Genomic DNA, 24,077 nt, shown 5'->3' on the forward strand with positions numbered 1-24,077 from the left:
GAGGCGCACTTCTGGGAAGCAGTGGCTCTGCAGTAGCACCCAATTGCACTGCATAACCAAAGGCTCTTAGAGGAGACTCCTAGGCCAGCAGAAGGAAATACTTTTGATCACAGGATGTTAGTCAGCCACGGAAGCCTGTGGGGTTACTTCCAAATAGTCTAGGAGAGAGTGCCCATCTGTCTGGCCCCGGTATCCAGCAAATCTCATCTGTAGAGTTGCAGGACTCCAGACAGCTTATTCTGAATCTCTTAAACATTTTAATTAGTTAGTTAATGTGCCTCCTTCTGATTCTATATCTTTCTGATGATAATTTGACTTTCCCTGTAGGTCTGCCTCTAAAGAGAATGCAGAGGCTAGAAGATGTGAATCATTAACTCCTACAACTGTTGTAAACCTCATTGTAAACTAAATAAATTGGCCTTTGGGTTTCTACATCGGCCCTTGTGAACCTGGTGTTCGCTAGACAATAGCCTTGGACCTAATCACCTCTGGGACACTAAAAAGGCAGATTTCTGGGTCTTGTCTGGGGTGCACAGCCCACGTGGCCCGCCAGGCCTTTCTGGGGCTCACCAGCCGCTCCTGGGACCTTCTAACTTCTGTATGTGCCTGTTGGCCCTTGAGCTGTGCTTGTCCACTCAGTCTTTTATTCTTCACCATGTTTCCAATGCACTGTCAAGTTTGATTTGTGAACATATACACCATATGTGTCATTTTAATCAGTTGAAGAGACAACTTTTTGCATTATTTCACATACACACTTTAATGCATGTGCTTGCATTATGTAGTAAGAATTTGGCAAATAAATTATAGAAATGAGCTCTTGCTTACAAGGTTCCCTTTGGAAAAACTTTCCTCCCATAAATTATCATTTGGTGCCTCTGTCAAAGACTGAACCCGCAAGTACCTGATGGTTCCTCAGGCATCTCTAGGAAAATTCTTCATTGGCACATAAGAGAATTCACACTGACCTTTGGTTTTTGCTGAAAAAGTCAGGTTCCTGATATGACTCAATGTGAAGCTAATGGCTTTGCTAGATAATGGGGAAAACTCACATTCCTATTACTTTTTAGAAATAAATCTGTTAGAGTCACAAAATTTATTACCAACAAGTAGAGAGTGAAAACACCAAGACTTAACGCTTTGAAACTAATACATGGATGTCGACTCTTAGGGTGATGGGCGATGGCGTGGGGAAGGGAGGGGGCCGAATAGCGTCAGTGGGGCCGCAAAGACAGAGAATTACCGCAGTGCGGGCATGCACTTCACAACTTATAGGTGAGTGACCTTAACTTCTCGAAGAAACAAATTCACACAAACATAAGTCTTAAATGTTTAGAGGCAACATAACCCTAAGGTGAAAGGTTGTATTCTACAGGCAATTACATTTTTTTAAAAAATCCTTAAAATTAGGATGCTCTAAGGGGAATTTTTGGAAACAAAGTTAACCAGGACACAAGTGAAGGATGACGACATGCATAGTAAGTACAGAAAGAAAAGTCCTTCACTCCAATCCCAATATTTTTCTATATTCTTCAGATTTTACTTTTACCTAACCTCATGCAATGGCTCACTCCTTGTTTTGTCTTCCCAAAGACCTGGCTCTTCTTTTCATAAAGCACTGAAGTCTGATTCTCAGGCGTGAAATTCTGGTGTCCTTGGCCTGGGGTTCAGCCCGGATGTCGGAATGTGTTAAAAGTTCCCAGACGACCCTCCTGCAGCGCAGGGTGCAAGCTGCCGCTCTGTAAGCCGGTTGGGGCAGGGTTAGTGCGGGCTGTGATTTAAGTCTCCAGCTGAGGGTGGGCCTAGCTCTCAGGTCTCTCGTGTGCGGCCCTTTCCAGACCCTCCGTTAAGCAGAACTGCCTGCCCTCTTGTTCCCACACCCCGTGGTCTGAGCGTGGGGAAGCCTGGGCTGTACCTGGTAGCTTGCCCCCGCCCCCACTCTCTACCGCTCTTAGTATTAAATATATTAACTGAACAGCAGCTTCCTCTAATTGTTTCTGTGACCGAGTTACTGGTCACAGGAAAGGCCTCAGTTCTGGACCCCCTTTGCGTGACAGAGAACTGCTTTCTGGGACATGTGACTCTTGGAGGTTCTGTGTACCTCCCTCTCAGCTGGGAGAGGAGCGGCTGATGCCCGCCCTGGCCCAGACCAAATTCCTGAGAGTCCTTTTCCAGCCCAGAGGTTTTCTTTCCATTTGACCTGGTTCTCCACTCTAATTCCCCACTTTTTGAAGTCAACCGTGTCATAAAGGTCACTTTCCAGTGAGGTGCTTGGGATTACACATGAAGCATTTATTCAGGCTTCTAAGCGTTTAAACCTGGCTTGGGTCAGAGACTTCTTAAAGACTCATTCCTCTGTTGATTCTGTAAAGGGGTTAAACACTTTAATGGAAAGGTCAAATTTATACAAATGTACCATACGGTAGAAGGAACCCCCGTGCACCCATCACCCAGCGTCAGTGGTACCGGCTAACTCGTGGGCAACCTGTGTGTGTCCCCACCCACACCCCAGACGCAACACCAACGATGTCTCGCAGCCCCTGGCCCCGTTTCATTCCCGCTGCGCACATTTTAGTGTGTGTCTCCAAAGGAAGGCCTCTTTCTTTGCCAGTTATTTTTACTGTAGCAAAATATACTTAACATAAAAGTGACCATCTTGACGATTTTAAGTGTATACTTGAGTGGCGTTAAAGGTGTTTTAGTGGTATTGTTACAGGTTGCGCAGCCATCTCTGCCTTCCGTCTCCACAGCTCTTCTCACCTTAGCAGCTGAACCTCCGTGCCCCTAAAACTCTAACTCCCCGATCGCCCCTCCCTCCGCCCCCTGGGAACCTTTCTGTCTCTGTGATTTTGGGAATTCTGAATGCCTCGTGTAAGTGGAATCATACGCTATTTGTCTTTTGTGACTTTACATAATGTCCCCAAGGTTCCCACCTGCTGTAGCATATATAAGAACTTCCTTTCTTTTTGCGATGCAGTAAGATCCACTGAACATACATCCCGCGTGTTGCTTATCTATTTGTCCATTGGTGGACACTTGGGCTGCGTCCACATTTAGCTCTTATGAATAACGCTGCTTTGAACACGGACGTACAAATATTCCTTCAAGATCCTGTTTTCAATTCTTTTGGGTAAAGGCCTCTTTCTTTTTATCCAAATCACAACAGCACTGTCACGTCTTTTTTTAAAAAAAAGACAGTACTTTTTTATTTTTATTGCATTATCCAGGCATTATCCATCTTTCCCAGAGTATCTCATTTTTTACAAAAATATGAGCGGTCCACACCTTGCATTTGGGAGAACATCTACGTTGTCTTTAATCTGCCTGTCCCTCCCCTGTTTCCCCTGCAGCTGTTGTTATTGCTAAGGAAACTGCATCGTTTGTCTGGCGTGGTTTCCATGCCCTGGGTCTTGTTCGTTGTGTCCCTGTGGTCGTGTTCAACAGATTCCCCGCCCCTGTATTCCGTCTGAAGTGCTAGTTGGGCCCAGGCCTTTCTGGGTCCTGTCTGATGTTTTCACAAGACAATTTCGTAGGTGGTGGGGTCTGCTTCCCTCAGGAGGCAGCTCCTGCCCAGCTGACCTCTGTGTGGCTGTCTGCGACACGGCTAGACTATGATGACCACCACTGAGATCGTACCGAGTATTTCAAACACACTTGAACCCCACAGTTGTTGAGCTTGCTTTTTCTCAGTCATTTCCTCATAGCCAGACTTCCCCCAAAGAGATCAGAGTGGCCGTGTTACCCTCAAGCAGGAAGGCCCGAGCATTTAATGAGGTCTGCTCTGGGCCAGGGACCATACGGAACCCCAGAGAAGAAAGAACCCCTGTTCTCAAGAAACCTGATGCCTATTTGGGAAGGCAGGCACAGATGTTCCTCTACCTACCATGGGGTTAAGTCCCGATAAATCCCTTGTGGGTTGGAAATACTGTTAAGTCGAAAATGAATTTAACACGCCTAACCTGCAGAACGTCGGGGCTTAGCCCAGCCCACCGTAAACCTGCTCAGAACACGCACACACCTGCAGCCGGGCTGTTGTCATCTCAAGAGTAAGTGCCTCCCTCTTCGCACCAGAAGCAGGGGACACTGGTGGGCATTTTATGGACATGACGGGATGTGAAAACACAAAACCTGATGTCCAAAAAGTGCTGGCAACACAATGCACAGTGACCTGGTCATTTTCCCCAGTGACAGCATGGCTCACTGGCAGCTGAGGCTCGCTGCCGCTGCCCCGAAGCATGAGAGTAAGTTACCGGTCAGTGTCACTGGTCTGGGAACAGATCGAAGTTAAAAATTCAAAGTATGGTTTCTGGTGAATGCCTGTTACCTTCACACCATTGTAAAGTCAGAAAATTGAAAGTCAAACCATTGTAAGTCGGGGACCATCTGTATATACCAAACAACGGGGAAACACGTTGACTACAATTAATTGTTATTTTAGCCTCTGAGCGCCAGAGGTCAGGAAGGTACCTGCAACAGCCTATAGCAGTCACCTGGTTCCCATTAAAATATTCTCATGTAAATTGGTCTATGAGACCCAGACTTACAGATTTTAAAGCATTTTAGGTTTTTAATGAGCAAACAAGTTTAAGAATCATTGTCCCAGGGTAGTATTTTTTTCCTCACCTGAGGACACTTTTTCATTGCTTTTAGAGAGAGAGGACGGGAATGAGAGTAGCACTGATGTGAGAGAAGCATCGATGGTTGGTTGCCTCTGGGACCTGCCCAGAGTGGGGCTCCAACCTGCAGCCCAGGCATGTGCCCTGACAGGGAATCGAACCTGCAACCCTTTGGTTACAGGGCGATGCACAAACCAACTGAGCCACACTGGCCAGGGCCGCAAGGCAGTGGTCCTTAAAGTGTGGTCCCTGGGGCAGCAGCGTCAGCATCCCCTGGGAACATGTTAGAAATGTCCAAATACTTGTTAGTGTTTCTAACGAATACTTGTTAGAAATGTCCTCCCATCCACGCAGACCTATGACATCAGATACTCTGGGGTGGGGCCCAGTCGTCTGTGTTTTCACAGCCTTTCAGGTGATAAGATGCAGCTTCAGGGTGAAACCCCTGTCCCAGGTGTTTGTTATCGGAGAAATAAGCAGGATAACTGGGAGAGGCTTTTAGAGGAAGTGGCACTCTTGCTAGGCAATGGAGAAAGAAGGGATCAGATCTGAAAACAAAGAAGAAAGAGGACATTTTACTGTATAGCCTACGGTCCTCGAAGGTGGCCTGCCTGCTGACCAGCAGCATCGGCACGCCTGGGCGTTAGTCAAAATCTTGGACCCCATCCTGGGGCTGCTCACCCAGATATGCACTTTAACAAGCCCCACAGGTGATTTGTCTGTGCATTAAGGAACGAAAGCATAGCATGGCCATGCCAGGAAGGAGGCTCAGGATTTCCGGTTGCACTCTGGATTTCCCGTTCCAGTCTCTCACCGGGGTTCTCAGAGCCATTCTAAGGGAAAGAGACCACACCCCCTCTTGCAGAAGGAGAATGGGCTCCAAGTGCGCAGAGCAGATTGCCTGCACTGGGATCCCAGACAGGCCCGACTATCTCTAGTCACACAGTTCTGTGTACTGACAGAGCAAGGACTCCGACCCTCAGGGCACAGTCCCATAACCTAGGGGCTTCCATGGGCAGACCAACTTCCTGATGGGGCGACCATCCAGGCATCAGCAATTTTAAAATCTTCCCAGGAAATTCTAACAGGCAGCCAAAGTTGAAAACCACTGTTGCAGCTCTTGAGTCCTCCATGTTTCCAAGCTCCACTCGAGGTGAAAGTGAGCTCTGCTTCCAGCTATAGCCATTAAAAGCACAGAATTAAGCTCCAGGTCTCAGGCTCGCTATTTCAACATCTAGATTCCCAAAACAGTAGCAAGGAGGGCTAGCGAGGTGTCCTAGTGAAGTTGTCAAGTGAATTTTTGGAGATGAAGGTAGGAATGCCAGTAGCAGAAATCTATTCTGGCATTACCCTGAACCCGGGAATAGGTAGCTTTGTTTCTCTGCAGACTGCTCGGGTGGGTGGGTGCCCTCGTCGGTTTCTGTACAGAGCTAGTTTCCGCATGGGCCTCACACAGCGCAAATAGTGAAGTCCTGGGAGGTGGAGAGGACCGACTGTCCTTGCTCTCTGGAGTTAATAAAGGATGTCGGAAAGAGAAGGTGTGCTCTCCCCCACTCCTTCCCGGGGGAGGTGCATTTGTGCAGACAGAAAGCTGAAGAATGGAATGTCTTGGAGAGAGCTGCCCAAGAATGCCCCCCGGGATGTTGAGGAGACAGCATAGGGAGAAACCCACTCAAGTGGCCCCTGCACTGGGACACATCGCCTTTGGGTGAATGGGGGCGGGGAGTGAGGCTGTGGAAGAACAATAGGGTCTTCGGTGACAAGCTAACAGGATGATTCGTTGTGTGTATTTTGAGGGGGTGGGTGGAAAGGAAAATGTGATTGCTGAATAGAAGAAAGGCTCTCAGGGAAGAGGTGAGCGGCCTCTTGATCAAAACATTTGGGCTTGTCCTCTCAGCTCTTCCTTGCATGTTAGGAAGGAAGTTATGCTCTTCCCGGTTTTGTTAGTACAACTTTTAGAAAAACTTTGTATTGGCGTCATCCATACTGGGATCTACTGTAACTTAAACGATGTTCCCCTAGATAGATCTGCCCATTTAAAACAGCAGCCCTTGGGGGAGTCTCCAAGGCAAGTGTCTGGGTGCTCCCTGCTCCAGCCCCCCTGTTTCAGGTCACCTCCCAGGTCTCCTCTAATCAGACCTCCCCTCCTGGGTCCATTCAAGCCCCGAAGGCCCCACCAGGCACCTGGTTGACCGATCTCCAATGAAAGTACTGAATTAGGATGTTAAACGTTGATAATACAAAGTACGCACTCCCACAACTGCGTACAGAGGGAATCCAGCAAAGGAAACGATGTTCAATCCCACTAGTAACAAAAAGAGCACAAATACAATATGGTTTTTCAATTACCAACCGAGCAAAGGGGAAAGGAATGGCAACACTAGACTCTGAGGGACTTCAGAGAAGCGCGAGGGCTCCTAGACTGCGGTGGAAGTGTGAGTCGGCACCGTTCCTGGAGAACAGTCTGGAAATACCTGTCCTACACTTAGAAATGTGCAGACGTAGCCATTTCACCTCTAAGAGTTTATCCTAAGGCAACTATTGGGCAGGGGCCGAGGGTATTCAAACCAGCCTTGTTTATAATAAAGAATAATTAGAAATAACCTAAATAAATATCCACCAAGTGAGGACCATTCGTGTCAATTATGGTCCATTCCTACAATAGAACACTCAAGAGCCTTTAAACCGATATGAATTTAATAAACAGGAAAGGGTGGCCATCAGATATTATGCCCTTATGGTGTCAATAATGTAAAATTGTGTGTGCGTACATGTGTGTGCACATGTGTGCCTGTGTGTGTTCGCGCACACCGAGATGTACAGTGATGGTCATTGAAATGTCACACATGGTGTTTTCTGGTTGGAAGAGCCTTGAATGCCTTTACCTGCTTATCATTTTATTGTTTCTAAAATGACACAAGCAATATTCATTATTTTTATGCTCAACGCTAACACTAATGGCGTGTGCGTTACGTGCCGGGCACTGCTCTCATTGCCATCTACTGAAGAAAACAAAGGTGAGGAGAGATGAAGTAACTCGCCCGTGGTCGACAGCTAGTGGATAATGGAGCTGGGATTTGAACCCTGGCCACCCAACTGCACAGGCTGAGCTCAAATTAACCCAAACAGTGCCAGTCTCTCAAATCCCCCCTCCCGCAGTCTCCATCCTATCTGCAGCAGTAACCATTGTTAACCATCTGACAAGCGTCCTTCCAAAATTTCTGCAGAGCATTTTCAGACACGTGCACACACGCACAGGCATGTGTGTGCTTCATAAAATGCGATGGCATTGTCTGTCTTGTCAGCATGCATGGTTGTCCTCAGACTCCCTCTGAGGGGGATCTGGCAGCATGCACATAGGGCGTGGATGTGACCAGGACTCTACTGAAAACTGGTGGTGCCAGTTCTTCACCGCGGGCAAAGCTCTAGTAAACACCCTGGCCCATATTACTGTGTGCAGATGTGTGCCGATAGGCCTGTGATCATCTCCCAGAAATGGAACCACTGGGTCAAAAAACATCCACACCAATGTTGAAAGAGACCGCTCAATTCCCCACACCAAGAAGGCTGTGCAGCTAGTATAGTGTAAACGTACTACATGTAGCGGCCCTGGTGGAGTAGCTCAGTGTGTTAGCGCATCATCCTGATACACCAAGCTTGTGGGTTCAATCCCCAGTCAGGGCACATACAAAACAAAAATCAACCAATGAAAGCATAAATAAGTGAAACAACAGATTGATGTTTCTCTCTCTCTTTTCCTTTCTCTCCCTCTATAATCAATAAAAATTTAAACATAGCGCAGAGAGTGTACACATACATACAGTATAGGCATACATACATATACTGTGTATGCGTATGCTATACACACATCCAGTAACTGAGTGCTCATCCCCCCATTTTCAGCAGCACAGGAAGTCGTTAGTCAACATGAGGGATAAAAATGGAATTTAATTTGCAGTAATTTAAATGTCCTTAATTACTCGTAAGCTTGAACATCTTTTCATGTTTATTGGCTATTTTTATTTCTTTTCAGAATTGTTCACTTTTCAGTTGCATAATTTGAATTTTTCTTACTAATGTGGAGCTTTGTTATATTATAAATACCAGTCCTTTGATGCCCTGCTTGTTGCCAATACTTTCCAAGTGTGTTATATTTCTTTGAACTTTGTTTGTCTTATTTTGTTACATAGAAGTTTTAGTTGAGTTTAGTTTTATGTAACAACATCTGTTCACTTTTTTCTTTATGGTTTTACGTGCTGTATAGGAAAGCACGTGCTTTCTCCACAGTCAAGAATACAAGAATACTGGCCTGTATTCTCTTCCAGTATACTTACACTTCCGTCTGTAGACTTTGAACTGCTACTTTTTTTTAGTGAGTACAGTACACTTCACCCGCACGCCAACACGGTAGCCACCGTGGTGTGCGCAGGCAGTGGCAGGAAGCGCCTTCACAGTGTCGTGTGACCATCGCGGCCGCCCACCCCCCGAGCTCTTCCCTCTCACAAAATGAAACTCTGGGCCCCTTACACAGGAACTGCCCCTCCCCCCCAGCCCCCGCACCCACCCTTCTACTTTCTGCTCTATGAACTTGACTACTCTCGGTCCCGCGTATAAATGGGATCGTCCATTATTTGCCTTTTATGACTGGCTTATTTCAGCTATCACAGTATCTTCAAGTTACATCCATGGCCTATGTCAGAATTTCCTTCCTTTTTACAGCTCAGTAATGTTCCATTATAGATTTGTTTTTATGTCTAGGTTTTCATCCACGTGCAACTTAATATTGTATTTGGTGAGAAGTCACTTGTTTATTTTTAGGTTGGTCATCTTTTAAACAGCTCCTCCATCAACACCCACATTCCACCGGGGTGAGGGCCAGGTTCTGGACTGTTATCCCATGACCCCTTTGTCTGTATCCCGTCTGGAACCACGTTGTTTTAAGGACTTAAACCTTTTAGCAAGTTCTTTGTTTTTTTTTAATCTACTATGGGCATATCTCATCCCCATTCTTCTCCTTTTTTTTAGACTTTCCCCACAATTCTCAGATATTATCTCTTTCAGAGGAACTTTGGAATGAATAGTCATGGTCCCAAAAATACTCCCTTGGGATTTTTATTGGACTAGCTTGAAGCTCCTCACTAATTTGGGGCTGACGTCTTAAAAAGCTGAGCTAGCTGACCCCGCTCTGAGCGGTCCGGTGCTGCCCTCTGCAGGGGAGGACAGGCCGGTGCTACCTCTGCACAGGGCCTTCCCACTGGGCCCCCTCCACCCAGCCTGTGAAGAAAAGGACAACTTCCTGCACACCCTTGGTTTAATTTCTTTCCTTCCTCAGACGACAGTTGCATTGTAACCATAACTTTCAGGGCCAAATCCAGCGCGGATGCTTAGAAACCTCAGGCCCTTCAGTAGAGCCCGTGGGGAAGTATTTTTGTCAGTAAATGTTTCCCAGGCTCCCAGCAATTATACCCGGTAAAGCAGACACTGAGCACACATGTGACCAGCCCCAGGTTGTCAGGTTCCAGTTGCAACTTTTTTTAAACAACTTGGTTGTTATAAAATATCATAAAGTTCCCTCATCTTAAGTGCAGAGTTAAATGATATTTAGTAAATGTACAAAGTTGTGCAACCATCACCAAATCCAAATTTAGAACACTCTCAACACCCCCCAAAAGATCCGTGCCCATTTATGGGCATTCTCGGGATGCCACTTTGCCCGGAGCATGACAGCGTCAGGAGGATTGGGGGACAGAGTGAGGGGGTCCCTGAGAGATCTTCAGCCTGTGAGCCTAGAACCAACACCCCAACATTGCGCATAGAATAACTTGCAAGCTAACACCCCTCTCCTGAGGGGACCCAGCCAGGGGCTCCTGCTGAGGACACTGGCCGTGCTGAGCCCCATCCTTACCCCTTCCAGGTGGATAAAGTTTGAAGAAAAGGTGGAGGAAGGAGGCGAACGCTGGAGCAAGCCGCACGTGGCCACACTGTCCCTGCACAGCCTCTTCGAGCTGCGGACCTGCCTGCAGACGGGAACGGTGTTGCTGGATTTGGACAGCGGCTCCTTACCACAGATCATAGGTGAGGCCCCAGAAAAGCAGGGCAGCTCTTCCCCCTCCTGCCTCCGGCCCACCCTCAGGCTAGGTGGCATGCTCACCTCGGGCATCCACCCCATTCTGTAGAGACCAGGCTTTGGGTCTGAGACTCACAAAGCAAATCGGTCGCTGTAAGTTTCAGTCCCACGTAGAGCTCCAACGGAGGAAAAGATCAGCCTCGGAAATACCATCTGGCACTGTAGCAAAAGAGAGAGGGGCTTCTTAGTGTGGGCGGAGATACCCGTTGCCATGGCAACCTGCTTCTGGTCAGGGTGCATGATTCATCCATCATTCATCGTTAGGAAATTAGCCCTCATTAGTGGGGTGGCAAAGGGAGGGGCTGGCTTGCCTTATTCCTAGAACTTTTTGTGAATTTTGCTCTCTAGAACATTCAATTTTGCCAGAAGTGTTTTGCCCAAAATACTTTCCTAAAGAGAATTCATGCTAAGACTAAAACCAATTAACACAGTATTTTGTGCTTCTTAGGGTACTTTCATGTGTATGATTTCATTTACTTTTGACAGTAGAATTGATGGAGCAGAGAATTCTCCACACGCACCCACATAAGTGTGCAAACATTCACAGACGCGCGCAGGCATACAGCCTTTTACGTCTGAGGAGCCCGGGGGTTCGTGATTTGCGCAAATTTCAATAGTTTGTGGCAAAGCCGGGACTATTTCCACATCCCCAGCCTACTTTAGCTCACTTTTAATCCCACAAATAACAGATGAAACTGAAAACCCCCACGCCCCTGGTCACTGTGTCCCACGCGGAGGGACAGATGAGGCGTGTTTGGTTCCCACTTAGATGACGTCATTGAGAAGCAAATTGAGGATGGCCTCCTGCGGCCGGAGCTCCGGGAGAGGGTCAGCTACGTCCTCTTGAGGAAACACCGTCACCAGACCAAAAAGCCCATCCACCGTTCCTTGGTCGACATTGGGAAGTCGGTCTCCTCCACCACCAGTGAGTCCGGCCACAGGCTGCTGGGCTTTGGGCCCGCGGGGGCTGCTGTCAGGCCCCGTGCTTGGGTGAGCCCACATCAGTGGCCGGAGAGTCTTGGCACCTTGGAAGCTTCCTGGACTTCACAATCCTGGAGAAATTCTGAGTTTCTGGGGATTCTTTAGCCTCCTTCTCTATCAGGCCTTCAGGGACCCCAGCCACACCCCAATGTTGTCCCCACCACCAGAGCAGAACCGTTTCTAGGAAGAATTGATTCTCAATCACCTGGGGATGTGAAATGTGCCCTAAAGCCTTGGCCCCACCCTGGAGAGTTGTGTTGGACTGGTCTGGGGTGTGGCCTGGGAACGGGGAGTTAAGCAAGATCCCCAGGAGATTCTCACGTGCAGTGCAGTCTGGGTGGCAAAATGCTGTGGAGATGGGGGGCTTATGGGAAGGGCTTGGTTTTTCCCACTGGGCCCCCCAAGAGGAGCCAGGAGCCCCGGCAGAAAGTGAAGCACATCGGGATGGTAGAAGGGCTGGGTCACGTCCAGGTGCCAGGGCGGGTGAGCTGGCAGCTGCTGTCATGCTGACTCGCAGAGCTGGGGCCCACTAGGGAGCGTGGCTTGTTCCCTTCACACACCCCAAACCTGCAGCCCTCCCTTGGCATCCCAGAGTCGTGAAGCCCAGACGCTGACCTTGCCGGACTTGTCAGATAAGTGCAGTAAGCAGAACAAGGACGATAAAGTTGCTCAATAAAGAGCCTTGAGGGATCTCTTTAGATGAACTGTTTGAGGTGGCGGAGTGTTTAGCGCATCATAACGGCAAACACATACTCAGCTCTTACCTCGTCCCAGCACTGAAGCGTGTTAACTCACTTCATCCTCACAATAACCCCGTGAATAGGTATCATCCCCCATTTTACAAATGAGGAGCCTGGGGCACAGAGAGGTTAAGTTACTTCCCTGAGGTCACACAGCCAGTAAATGGACGAAGCCAGGCCATCTGCAACACCTGTATCCATTTAAGCAATTGGTTGTCTACCTCACTTTCAGCAGTACAAATATTTTCTCTAATCTTGTTCAGACTATTAACTTGCTTCCAATAAAAGCCCCCAAAACAAAAACAAAACCAAAAACAACCAAAACAGCCTTGTTACTGGAAGGAGAGGACACAGGTCTTGTAGCCTGGCTTTATTTAGGTGAAATGACCATAAATTATGAACCACATTAACGGGAGAGGCAGTGCAGTCCAGCCAGGCTGCCGAGGCAAACCGCCTCTGTTCCTCCTCCCAGATCGAAGCCCGGCCCGGAGCCCCCCAGCTGGCCCCAGCCTACGCCGCTCCACCGAGGACCTGAGGATGCGGCAAAGCACGGATTACGGCCGTCTGTGTGAGTGTGTCCTTCGCCACTGTGCTACAGCTTTTTCGTGACAGCTTCGTCCTGGCTGTGGCAGCTGTGGGGGGTTTCTTTCATATACTTTCAAAGGCAGAGGGGATAGAGCCCAGGGTCCATCTAGAATTCTCAGGACGACACCAGGAAAGCTGTAACTTTCCGCTGAAGTCTGGTCTGCTCTTAGAGCCCAATATACAACCACAATTTTCTGTATAATTATTTTGAAAAATGCAACTCTAAGTCAAGTCCCGACATAATACCCCATCTCATGTGCTAGGCAGTTGTATCTTAGTCTCCCTGCCGTTGTTTTTTAAAAAATATTTTATTTATTTATTTTTAGAGAGGGGGGAAGAAGAAAGAGGGAGAGAAACATCTATGTGTAAGAGAAACATCGATTGGTTGCCTCTCAGGCACCCCCAACTGGGTGGGGACCTGGCCTGCAACCTGGGCATATGCCCTGGCTGGGAATCGAACTGGCAACCTTTCAGTCAACAGGCTGGCACTCAGTCAACTGAGCCACACCAGCCAGGGTCCTACCTTTGTCTTCATCAAATTGATCATTAGCTCTGGTTTTGGTAAGAAGCCCTCCTAGGAACAGAATTAAAAACAGGTGAGTTACTTTCCCCCTGGACAGAGGATGTTCCTATCCCTGGATGATAGTCTCTTGCCCCCAAGACAATGAAACACTGGCAGCCACAGCCCCCTGAGTGCCAGGAATGGGGCGGGGCTTGTGAGGTGCCTGGCTGCAGACAGAGCATTTTCAGGCAGTTCCTCAGGGATGAACAGGACAGGTGAGCTGTGAGGCAAAGAGAAGGGGGAACTTGGAAAATAAAGAAGGAAAGGCAGTGTAAACATAGCAATCCTATTTTCCTTTAAATACTTTTACTGAAATGCCAAGACATGAACAAGCACAGCCCAGGACTGTGCTCCTACCAGGCCTGAGGGATGGTTTGGGAGGAGATGTGGCCCATGCCTGAGCCTCAGCTGCAGTGTGCCATGGGCTTTTTTTCTGCTCTCAGTGACCTGGGATCCTCTTAGTTCCCGCTGGACTTGGTTATTCCATGTAGGGATGCCAGGGGGCAGCAGTCAGCAGGCAGCGACTGTCTTCAGGAGAACCTTCTGCTCCGTTATTCAGTGTGTGAGGTCGCCCCTGTGCTGCGCTGCAGTGGTGGGGACCCAGATAAAAGGCATGAATAAGCGGCCACAGCACTGTGCGCAGCTGCCCCATACTAAGGCGGCACTTGGGAAAGCTCAGTGAGGATGGGTCACTTGCCTGAGCCTCAGGGCTGTGAGAACAAGAACGGAGAGGGAAGGTCAAGATGGGAGCTGATGACGGGGGAAGGAAGTGAGGAAAAAGGGGGAGTTGATTTCTGCTCTGATTGCCCGTGGATGGGAGGGAGGGGGCCCTGGGTGGAGTAGGGTCTGTGGGGAAGTCATTTGGTGGGAGACAATGAGTTGGCACCCAGTTGAGGTGCCAGAGGAGTCTGGAGCTCAGGAGAGAGATCTGGACTGGAGACCCCACTTGGGCATCCTCCACAGAGGTGTGGGCGTGGGAGTGAGAGGGGTGGTGTGACTGGCCAAGGGTGGAGGGAGTTAAAGCCTCTGGAGGGAGTGAGGGCAAAACAAGATCCTCAGGAGAGCCCAGCAGGAGGGGGTCATGGATGGAAATAAGAGCAGGGGAGCCACAGAAAAGCAAGACACAAAAGCCTGTGAGCTGCCCCTGGACCTGGCTGACCGTCTCCTGCCTTCACCGAAGTGAGGAGCTATTGGGCAGTTCAAATAAGCCGCCACCTCTGTTCTTCCCGAGGGAAACCCACCTTTCCTCCCTCTGCCACCCCAAATCCCTAGCCATCTTTAAAGACTCGCATGGGTCATGGAGGACGGAGGTGAAACTCATCTCTCTCCAACAGAGTCCAAGCTCAGTGACACCTGGGACCTCACCTGATAATGTGCCTGTGTTCCCAGTCCCCACCCCCAGGGCCTGGCACAGAGCAGACATCTTGGTCTTTGCTCAGAAAGTGGTCTCTGCCCAGGACGGAGGGATGGCGGTGGAGGGTAGAGACGAGAACGCAGCAGACTGAGGAGTGAGAGGGAAGAAGTAGAACCTGGGGTCTGACAACTCTTTTAAGAAAGCTGCCATTGCCCTGGCCAGGTGGCTTCATTGGTTGGAGCGTCGTCCTGTTCAACCAAAAGTTGCAGGTTCAATCCCCGGTGAGGGCACATACCTAAGTTGTGGGTTTGATCCCCAGTCGGGTCATGTACAGAGAAAACCAATAGATGTTTCTCTCTCACATTTGTGTGTGTGTCTCTCTCTGAAAAATCAATAAACAAATATCCTTCATGGTGAAGATTAAAAAAAGAATTTTAAAAGAAGAAGGCACGTTAAAAAAATAAAGAAAGCTGCCATTGAAGAGAAGAAAAGAGAGCGGAGGCTAGCTCAAGGGGGCTGCAGGACTGGGGAGTTCTCTCTGTGGTTATGAAGACGAGAGAGGTGCATGTAAGCATCAAGGGGAAAAGACCTGTGAGAGCTTGGCTTCCCCTGATGGACCTTTTTCCCCTTCTCTCCTAGGTCACGCCCAGAGCAGAAGCATGAATGATATTTCTCGCACCCCAAATACTGACCAGGTAGTGAAGCCCCTGTACTGGGCTGCAGTGAAGGGCCAGGGAGGATGGAGCCTTTGGTTTCATGGGCAGGGAGTCCCTATAGGCAGGACTCCACTCTCATGAAGGAGCAGAAGTGTCCATGAAGGACATGGGGTGGGGGAGGGGTCTGGGCTGCCTTGGTGATGCTGCCCACTCCATCACGTGGGTATGGACTGAGCCCCAAGTACTGGCTCTGTGCCAGGCCCGGGGAGGCGTGAGGCGCAGAGAAGCATGGTCAGGTAAGTGCCAGCTGTCTCTGAGCTCGGGGTCAGTTGGAGAGAGAAGACCGGCACATGGAGTTTCACCTCCTGTGTGATACACAAGTACCTTTAAAGATGGAGTGGGGGCCTGGGCTGGTAGAGATTGGCAACGGGGCCTCCCTGTGGGGACAGTGGTGATAGCAAGTCGATTGGACTTCCCGGCCGCATGTCTCCACCTTGGCTAGGCCGGGATGAAGCAGTTCCAACCCCTACCAGCTTGGCTGCAATCCTCTTGGTGAGATCAGAATGCTACCAACAGGCTGAGTCCGTGTTCTAAGGCCCACAGCCCGGGACCCTGTGACTATGCCACTAAGGGAAGCTCAGAGGAGCTTCCCTCAACTCCAGCCCCTGCAGAGGCCCTCAGGGGCCCGTTTCTTGGGCCCCCAGGAGTAGGAAGGTGATGAAAGAACCAGAAATTTGGTGAGGACTTCTCAGGAGCTTGGGTGACAGCCTGGCCTCCAAGGCACCCCAAGTTTGGTGGCAGGCAAAACAAAAGCAGTCCCTCGTGTCAGGGTCCCGAGGGCCCTTCAGTGGCCAAAATAATAAACTAACAACAGTAACTGCATCAACTAACATTTGAAACCCACACACTGCATGCAGCACACCAGGCCAAGCGTTTTCTGAGAGTCGTGAAGGCACTACCATCATCTCAGTCTACTGAGGAGACCATGAGGCTTAAAGCAGGTGAATAACATGCCCACGTTCATGTGGCTGAAGCGCGGCAGAACGGTGGTTTGACCCAGGCAGTCTGCCTCCAGAGCTCTTAAGTTGGAAGTGACCGAGGAACGAGTATTCTGGGATGTTATTTAGAGAAGATCCCCACCTGAGTTCAGCCAAGCACACGGGCAGTGGAGCCATGACAAGGAAGCGCTGCCTAGTCAAGGTCATTCACAACCTATTTTAATAAACGTCTAAGTAGTAAGGAGAATGCTAGCTGTTGCTTTCCCAGGCAATGCTGCCTTGATTTAGGGATTGGAGCCCAGCGTCCAAGGTCCAGCTCTTCTAACTGACCAGGTCATGCTGCTTCTCAGTATTTGCAGCAGCAATGGCTTGTGGGAGCAGCAGCTTGTCTGCCAGTGGGCGCTCTTTAGTTTCAAGGCCAGAGGCAGTTGCTCTGCAGGCTCTTTGTCACGGCTCCACGACCGCCCTGGGCAGGTTCCCAGGGAGCAGAGGGGGGATTCAGACAGCAGAGCCGTGCGCAGTCACTCGGCAGAGCTGGACCAGACTCCCCATGGGTTCCGGAAGTAGGGCCAGCAGGGACCTGGTCCAGACCATGTCCAAGCCAGGGCGGCCAGGACAGCAGCATGGACCATTTCTGGGGTGTCACCGCCCAGACCAGGCTCCTCACCAAACATGTCACCACCTGCAAGGGAGGACCACGGCCCTGTCTCAGCTTCTCTCCCTCCTGGACTATGAGTGTGCTTGGGCTTCCCCAAAGCCTTGCTCTCCAGGGCACTCCTGCTGCTCCTCCTCTCCTCTTGTCCCCTGGACCTGCTGCCCGCCTGATGCTGTGGGCACAGAGCGGGCAGGGGGCCGTGGCTGCCCCGGCCCACCAACCCTCCATTCTGAAGAATGCTGCTTATGAATCAGCTGACTGCGGCTGGGACAAAGGGACTTTTTTGAATTGTGAGGACTCCGGCCTTCCCGTTAACCCCTGCCCTTGCTTGTTCTCACTGCGTCTGAGTCCTTGAGGCTGTTGCCTGGGTGGTTGCAGAGTTTTAATTTTTGATTGGACTTAAAAGATTATAAGGGTGTAGCCCTGCTCATGTGCCCTTTCTCACGCTGGCAGGCCGCCCAGCCCAGTGTGTAGCATCCCCACCGTGAGGGAATCGGGGGCCGCTCTGGGCCCGCTGGCCATGCCCCTGTCCACAGTTGACCCCCCTCAGTAGAGAGAGTGACAGAAAAAACGTGTGTCTTCTCTGAGCTTACAAGAAACAGACATTTCTGTGCCCACAAGAGAGCCCTGGGAGAGTGGGTGGCGGACTCTTGGCGTCCACGGGGTCTCTCTGGAGCTCTCACCTCCACCTCCCGGGCCCTTCCCACCTTTGTTGGCCACTGTGGACTTCCACCTGCCCTGCCCCCCACACACACACTTCCTCTCTGCCAGCTCGCTGCAAACTTATCTCTGTCCTGTTCCCATCCCCGTGCTGCCCAGGGGGAAAGCGATCTGAGAAATGAGTGCATCCTAAGCTGTGGGCGGTATGTAACCATCCCGGGGGCATCTCCATCGTGAAAGGGGAGTCAGTGTCTTACCCTAGGAATGAGGTCATAGACACAGACAGTGCGAATAAGCTTGGGAAGAGGGCTTGTCTCCAGCGCCTCTCCCATCAGACACCCCGTGCTCTATTTGACCTTCCTGCCCTGAACAGACACTAGCCAGAGGGACAGGCGAGAGGGCACCTGGACAGTCTCAGCTGTAAAGTCTCAGAAGCTATGAGTTTCCTGGGAGGTGCCCTGCGGGTGACTCGGGGGTCTGGGAGTCTCCCACAGACTCTGAGGAGTGGTCCAGGGGTTCCTGTCAGCGAGGAAGCAGGTGGCAAAGGGAAACGAAGTGCATCTGCCCTGGCCATCAGAAGGGCACCCATTCCTTCCGCAGCCACCCAAGGTGAAGGCAGAGAGGGAGGGGTGGGGGCTGGCGTGTAAGAGCCAAGACTCCGTCTGCTGGAGCCGCAGAGGCTGGGGGATGAGACTGGGGCTCTCCTCTCTGACCCCTCGGCTCACATTTGAGTTGAGCAATTGTCTACCCATCAAAGAACATCTTAGGGATCAAGTCATTGCCCGTCCCTCCCCATCTGCAGAGGCTTGGTTGGTTCCTAGGGTTAGCACGCTTTGAGTGCCTCACCTGCACAATGGGGGAGAGTGGGTATTTTTTGAGTCTCTTGAGAAAGGCTGGGAGAAGTTTTCAAAGTTAGGCGTCCAGCAATCTGAAGGGGGGTGGGGGAGTGAGAGCTGAAACCGTGACTGTGAGTATCCACGGGAGCCTCGGTTTTTCTCCTTGACCAGCGGAAAAACAAATTCATGAAGAAGATCCCCAAGGACTCAGAAGCCTCCAACGTGCTCGTGGGGGAGGTGGACTTCCTGGACCAGCCCTTCATCGCCTTCGTGCGTCTCATCCAGTCGGCCATGCTGGGAGGAGTGACCGAGGTGCCCGTCCCCACCAGGTGAGGGCCACTGAAATCTGCGCAGCACACCTGCCCTCAGGGACTAGCTGTTTACCCAGTCAGCACGCAGTGCTGGTGGAGACGCCCCTAAAACCTAGGACAGTGAGGGGATTGGCTGGGGAGGGATATAGTCTCTAGGCAAGAGTTTTAGAGAGTGTATTTAAAATAATCATTCTATGACCCATGGATATGAACTAAAGGGGGGAATGTGAGTGGGAGGGGGTGTGCAGAGTGGAGAGGAATAAAGGGGGGGGAAATGGGACAACTGTAATAGCATAATCAATAAAATATATTTAAAAAAAATAAAAATAAAATAATCATTCTAAAGCAGGAGCCGGCTGCGGGAGAGGTGCTGTTGGGTGGGCTCTGGGACACCGGAGCTCGGGGAGGATGCTCGCAGGGCAGCGGGTGGGAGTGGAGAGGGACCGTCTCCCCAAAGCAAACATGGGAGTCAGAAGAGGGAAGGGACACGCTTATAGCCAGTTAATAAATCAAGAACGGATATTGTCTGGAGCCAGAGAACCCTTCTCTTCACCTGCCCCCATTTTTCCTTCTCGCCTTCCTCCTTCGTCTTCTGCGCAGATTTCTGTTCATACTGCTGGGGCCTTGTGGGAGAGCGAAGTCCTACAATGAAATTGGCCGCGCCATTGCCACGCTCATGGTGGACGATGTGAGTGGTGACGAGGAACATGCCCTCCCGAATGCCATGGCTCCTGAATCGGGCGCTGTACCCTCACTCATTCATTCATCCACACGTGTGAATACCTACTGTGGGCCAGGCTGTGTGTAGGGTGCTGAGGGTTGCGAAAATGAGGGATTAGTCACTACCCTTTAGGAGCATCAGCTAAGCAGGGAGACAGACCTATAATCCAGGAAGCCAGGGGAGGCTTCACACACGAGGGGCTTTAAAGCTACAGATGAGTGGGAGGTAGGTAGACCCAGCACAAGCCTAGGAGGCAGGCCTTCCAGACAAAGGGAACAGGGGCCTGGGTTCAGAGATGGAGAAGCTGGATGGAAGTGGTTCAATGCCGGCTCAGGGGTACAGCTTCAAGAGCAGTGGGGGACACAGAGAGGTGTGTCAGAGACCCACCATACGGAGCCTGTGCGCGGAGCGGAGAGTTCATGCTCTGTTCCCAGCAGATTTTAAACACGGGCACAATTCAATCAGATGTGTAAATCAGGAATAACACTGGAGACAGTGTGGAATGACGAAGGGCTAGGAAGTTATCAACAGGCTTGAAATAGCTGAGCTTCTCGGACTGGGCTCTGCACAGGTTTTCCAATGAGCAGCTCTGCAAAACTGAAAGCAGAGCCGGTAAGTCACTCAAGCCAAGTCCGACAAGTGGAGACCTGGCCTTCAGATCCAAGAGGGGCTTCCTGCCCCCAAGGCTGCTGTTTCCACTGGGCCATGTTTCACCTTGTGAGCTATTGCTCTCCTCTCCAAAACTGAGAGCAAATTGGCAGCAAGAGCAGTGGTTCAAAGTGGCTTTTTTGAAACGGTGTGTGGTGTGCTCCCAGGGGGAGGGTAACGAGGGGACCTCAGCCGGGGCTGACCTTCCTCTTCCTCCTCGCTGCCAGCTCTTCAGCGGCGTGGCCTACAAAGCCCGCAATCGGGACGATCTGATCGCCGGGATCGATGAGTTTCTGGATGAGGTCATCGTCCTTCCCCCTGGAGAATGGGACCCAAATATCCGAATCGAGCCCCCCAAGAAGGTGCCCTCTGCAGACAAGAGGTGAGTGTGTGAGGGGAGGGGAGGCAACCGGAGCAGCGATACGAAGGAAACTTCCAGTCTGGCCGTTTCTTTTCTTTTTGGGTGGGAGATTTAAAAGGGAGATGCCAGCATATATGGGCTTAGACTTTTTCCCCCTCCAGTTTCATTTTATTTCTCTCTAAAAAATATCAGAAACAAATATGCTGCATTTGAACATCTATGAAATCTGGGTGATTTGTGTGTGGGTATTGTTCCATCACTTCCTGCATTTTTCTCTGTATTTTAAGATATTTTATTATTTTTGTGGGAGAAATAAGAGGTATTCTGGGGACAGTCCCAGAGGGCTGAGCCCTGCCTAGGATTGGACACCACACTGACCCACTTCCCTCTTCTTCCAGAAAATCCGTGTTCTCCCTGGCCGAGCTGGGCCAGATGAATGGCTCTGTGGTGGGAGTCGGCGCGACTGCAGGAGGTGGCTCTGGAGGTGGCAGTGGCGGTGGTGGGGTTGGCGGAGGGAGCAGCGGCGATGACAGAGAGATGCCGGCTACGCATGAAATCGGGGAAGAGCTTATCTGGACAGGAAGGTGCCCACCCCAGGCCTGGCAGTGATGCCAGGATCCTTTAGCCGTGTCTCCCTCCCACCCACCTGTGGGAACCTCCCCCACCTCTCCCTGCAGCGCCCACACTGAGCCACCGGGTCTGCTCAATGCACTCATTTCCTTCCCATACTCTCAAAGCCCCTCCTGCACCCAGCGAAAGGCTTCCCGTAGGAGGGAAGCGGGACCCAGCACGGGAGTGGAGGGGCCCATACTTTTCTCCAGACACCCTTTGTTACCTCTATTAGTTTTCTGGGGCTGCCGTAACCGAGTACCACACACTAGGGTGGTTTAAACAACAGAAATGTGTTCTCGCTCAGTTCTGAAGGCTAGAGGTTCCCAGTCCAAACGTCGGCAGGGTTGTGCTCCCTCTGAGCCTCTAGGTGGAGCCCTTCCTTGCGTCTCCCCGGCTTCTGGGGGGCGTCAGGCCTCGGTGTCCCCCTCTGGCGGCCGAGCCACTCCGGTCTCTGCTCTGTGGTCACATGGTGTTCTCCCCGTGCTTTCATCTTCGTGTGGCATCTTTCTCTTCTTATGAGGACACCAGTCATATTGAATTCGGGCCCGCCCTAATGCCCTCAGCTTAATTTCGCTACATCTACAAAGGCCCTATTTCCAAATAAGGCCGCACTCACAGGTTAAGATTTCAGTAAGTGTTTTGGAAGGACACAGTAAATCAGTGTTATAACCTGGGATGTCTCTGTCTCCTGTTCGGACACTGCTGTGTTGGCCGAGCGCAGTTGCCCTGCGGATGAGTAGAGACGCGAGGTGGACGGCTGTCGGGGGACCCCAGGATTCCCGTCCCGGGGGCATGTTAGGTCTACTCCAGGGCACATTCCCATCAGGCCCCGTCTCCCGTCCGGGCTGTCTACGCCCACCCTTCCCGGTGGAGATGACGCGACGACAGACTTGCAGTCCGGAGAGAATTCTCCCCCGTTCTTAAATGTTCTGGCGGAAAGGCCCTTGCCCCATCCACTCCTCGCCAAGTCCCGCTCCTCGGCCCCGACTCCGCGACTCTCGTAATAGCCCTGCGCCTGCTCTGGGGTTCGTGCGAGAAAGCAGCGCTCCGCCCTGTCTTGAACAGGTTCTTCGGTGGCCTGTGTCTGGATGTCAAGAGGAAGCTGCCCTGGTTCCTCAGTGACTTCTACGATGGCTTCCACATCCAGTCCATCTCTGCCATCCTCTTCATCTACCTGGGCTGCATCACCAACGCGATTACCTTTGGAGGGCTTCTGGGGGATGCCACCGACAATTACCAGGTGTGTGGGTGCTGGGGACACGGGCCCGGAGTGCAAACCTCAGTAAAACCTGCTGCCACTGGGTGGCGGTAAGGAGCCTCTTCCCGTAATCCCCGCAGCAAGTCCTGGCTTTCATCTACCACCATCCAGGCTCGGACTATCACTCTTAATAATCCTTTACCCTTCAAAAAATTAGTAACAAGCCAACTTTATTAAAAGATGTAAGACTAACTCATGTTACTAAAGACCAAATTTAAGGACGATGTAAATGGAGCGAAATTTAAGGAGAATCATCTGCTCTATTCGATACTTTCCCCACAGATGCTTGAATGAAATTAATCAGTACAATTAATGAGTTTCTAATTGTGACCTCCCTACACTTTTAAAAGAAAAAAACCCTTAAATTCTTAGCTTGGAGTTAAGACATTTTCAGAAAGATGGTAAACTGTTACCGCGACAGTGGTACAAGTCTTCCCGGGAAAACACCTGCTCAGCACACACTAGCTTGAGCTCCAAGTAAGGGTCTTCTCTGAAGGGGGCGCTCAAGAGAGAACCATTAGAAAGCTCAGAACATTAAGGTGAAGACCCCTTTCCCAGATAAATTGAGATGAATGCCTATCTCCAGCCCACACCACTTTCCTGAGCTGTGTAGGTCCAATGCCCAGCTGCCTCTGGGCATGCCTATACAGCTGCCCCTCGGGAACCCCCAACTCACAGAGCCCACTTTGCATTTCGTTATCTCCCCTCCAGACTTGCTGTTCCACCAGCACAGCGAGTGACGCCATGGTTCACCCAGCTGTCCACGTATCGACTCATAAATCCAGCTGCCCCAAGCAGCCCTTAGGACATGCATGGTCCTACTCACACCTCACCTCCCAGGACTCCCTCTCTCAGATTCCTGTCCTCCTCACCCATTCTGCATTCTGTTTCCCACCAATGCTGGTCACCTTTCGGTTCTTCAGGCCATGCTCTCTGCATGTGCGGCCTTTGTAAACACCGTTCCCTCTTCCTGGGAGTCTTTCTCATCACTGCACTTGCCCTCTCTTCCTAGTCAGTTCCCTGCTCAATGTGGGAGTATCAGCTTCCACATAGCTACCTCTGGAGAGGCCTTCCTGACCACCGCTTCTCTCCTACCGTGTGCTTCCTGACCTTACCCCAGCTTATCACACTCCTTCGCACAGATTCTCAGCAAGGGATGCTTTTGAACACCTCTCCCCCCTGGAGACATGGGGCAATATCTAGAGACAGTTTGGGTTGTCACAACTGGGAGGGGTTGCTACTGGCATCTAGTGAGTAGAGGCCAGGGATGCCGCTAACCATCCTGCAATGCACAACACAGTCCCTCACAACAAAGAATGATCTAGCTTGGAAGGTCAATAGTGCTGAGGTTAAGAAAGTGCTGTAGGGACATTGCCTGGTCACTTGTCTATGTCTC

General features: G+C 50.7%; 1 protein-coding gene across 4 annotated transcripts in view; it reads left to right on the forward strand.

Moving 5' to 3' along the window:
- The window catches only part of SLC4A5 (solute carrier family 4 member 5), a 72,174-nt gene that overhangs the window by 16,982 nt on the left and 31,115 nt on the right, over positions 1-24,077 (forward strand). For 3 of the 4 annotated variants that reach the window (XM_045193788.3, XM_045193787.3, XM_045193789.2), the window contains exons 3-11: positions 10,531-10,691; positions 11,513-11,668; positions 12,937-13,032; positions 15,605-15,660; positions 18,942-19,099; positions 19,682-19,769; positions 20,678-20,832; positions 21,210-21,395; positions 22,489-22,663. In XM_045193788.3, the coding sequence (XP_045049723.2) occupies positions 10,531-10,691; positions 11,513-11,668; positions 12,937-13,032; positions 15,605-15,660; positions 18,942-19,099; positions 19,682-19,769; positions 20,678-20,832; positions 21,210-21,395; positions 22,489-22,663 (1,231 nt within the window). Of the gene's footprint in view, positions 1-10,530; positions 10,692-11,512; positions 11,669-12,936; positions 13,033-15,604; positions 15,661-17,067; positions 17,179-18,941; positions 19,100-19,681; positions 19,770-20,677; positions 20,833-21,209; positions 21,396-22,488; positions 22,664-24,077 lie in introns of those variants that run through there. The other variant, XM_045193790.3, reaches the window with a different exon arrangement.

The sequence above is a fragment of the Desmodus rotundus genome, chromosome 5, assembly GCF_022682495.2.
Source record: "Desmodus rotundus isolate HL8 chromosome 5, HLdesRot8A.1, whole genome shotgun sequence".
NCBI classification, from domain to species: domain Eukaryota; kingdom Metazoa; phylum Chordata; class Mammalia; order Chiroptera; family Phyllostomidae; genus Desmodus; species Desmodus rotundus.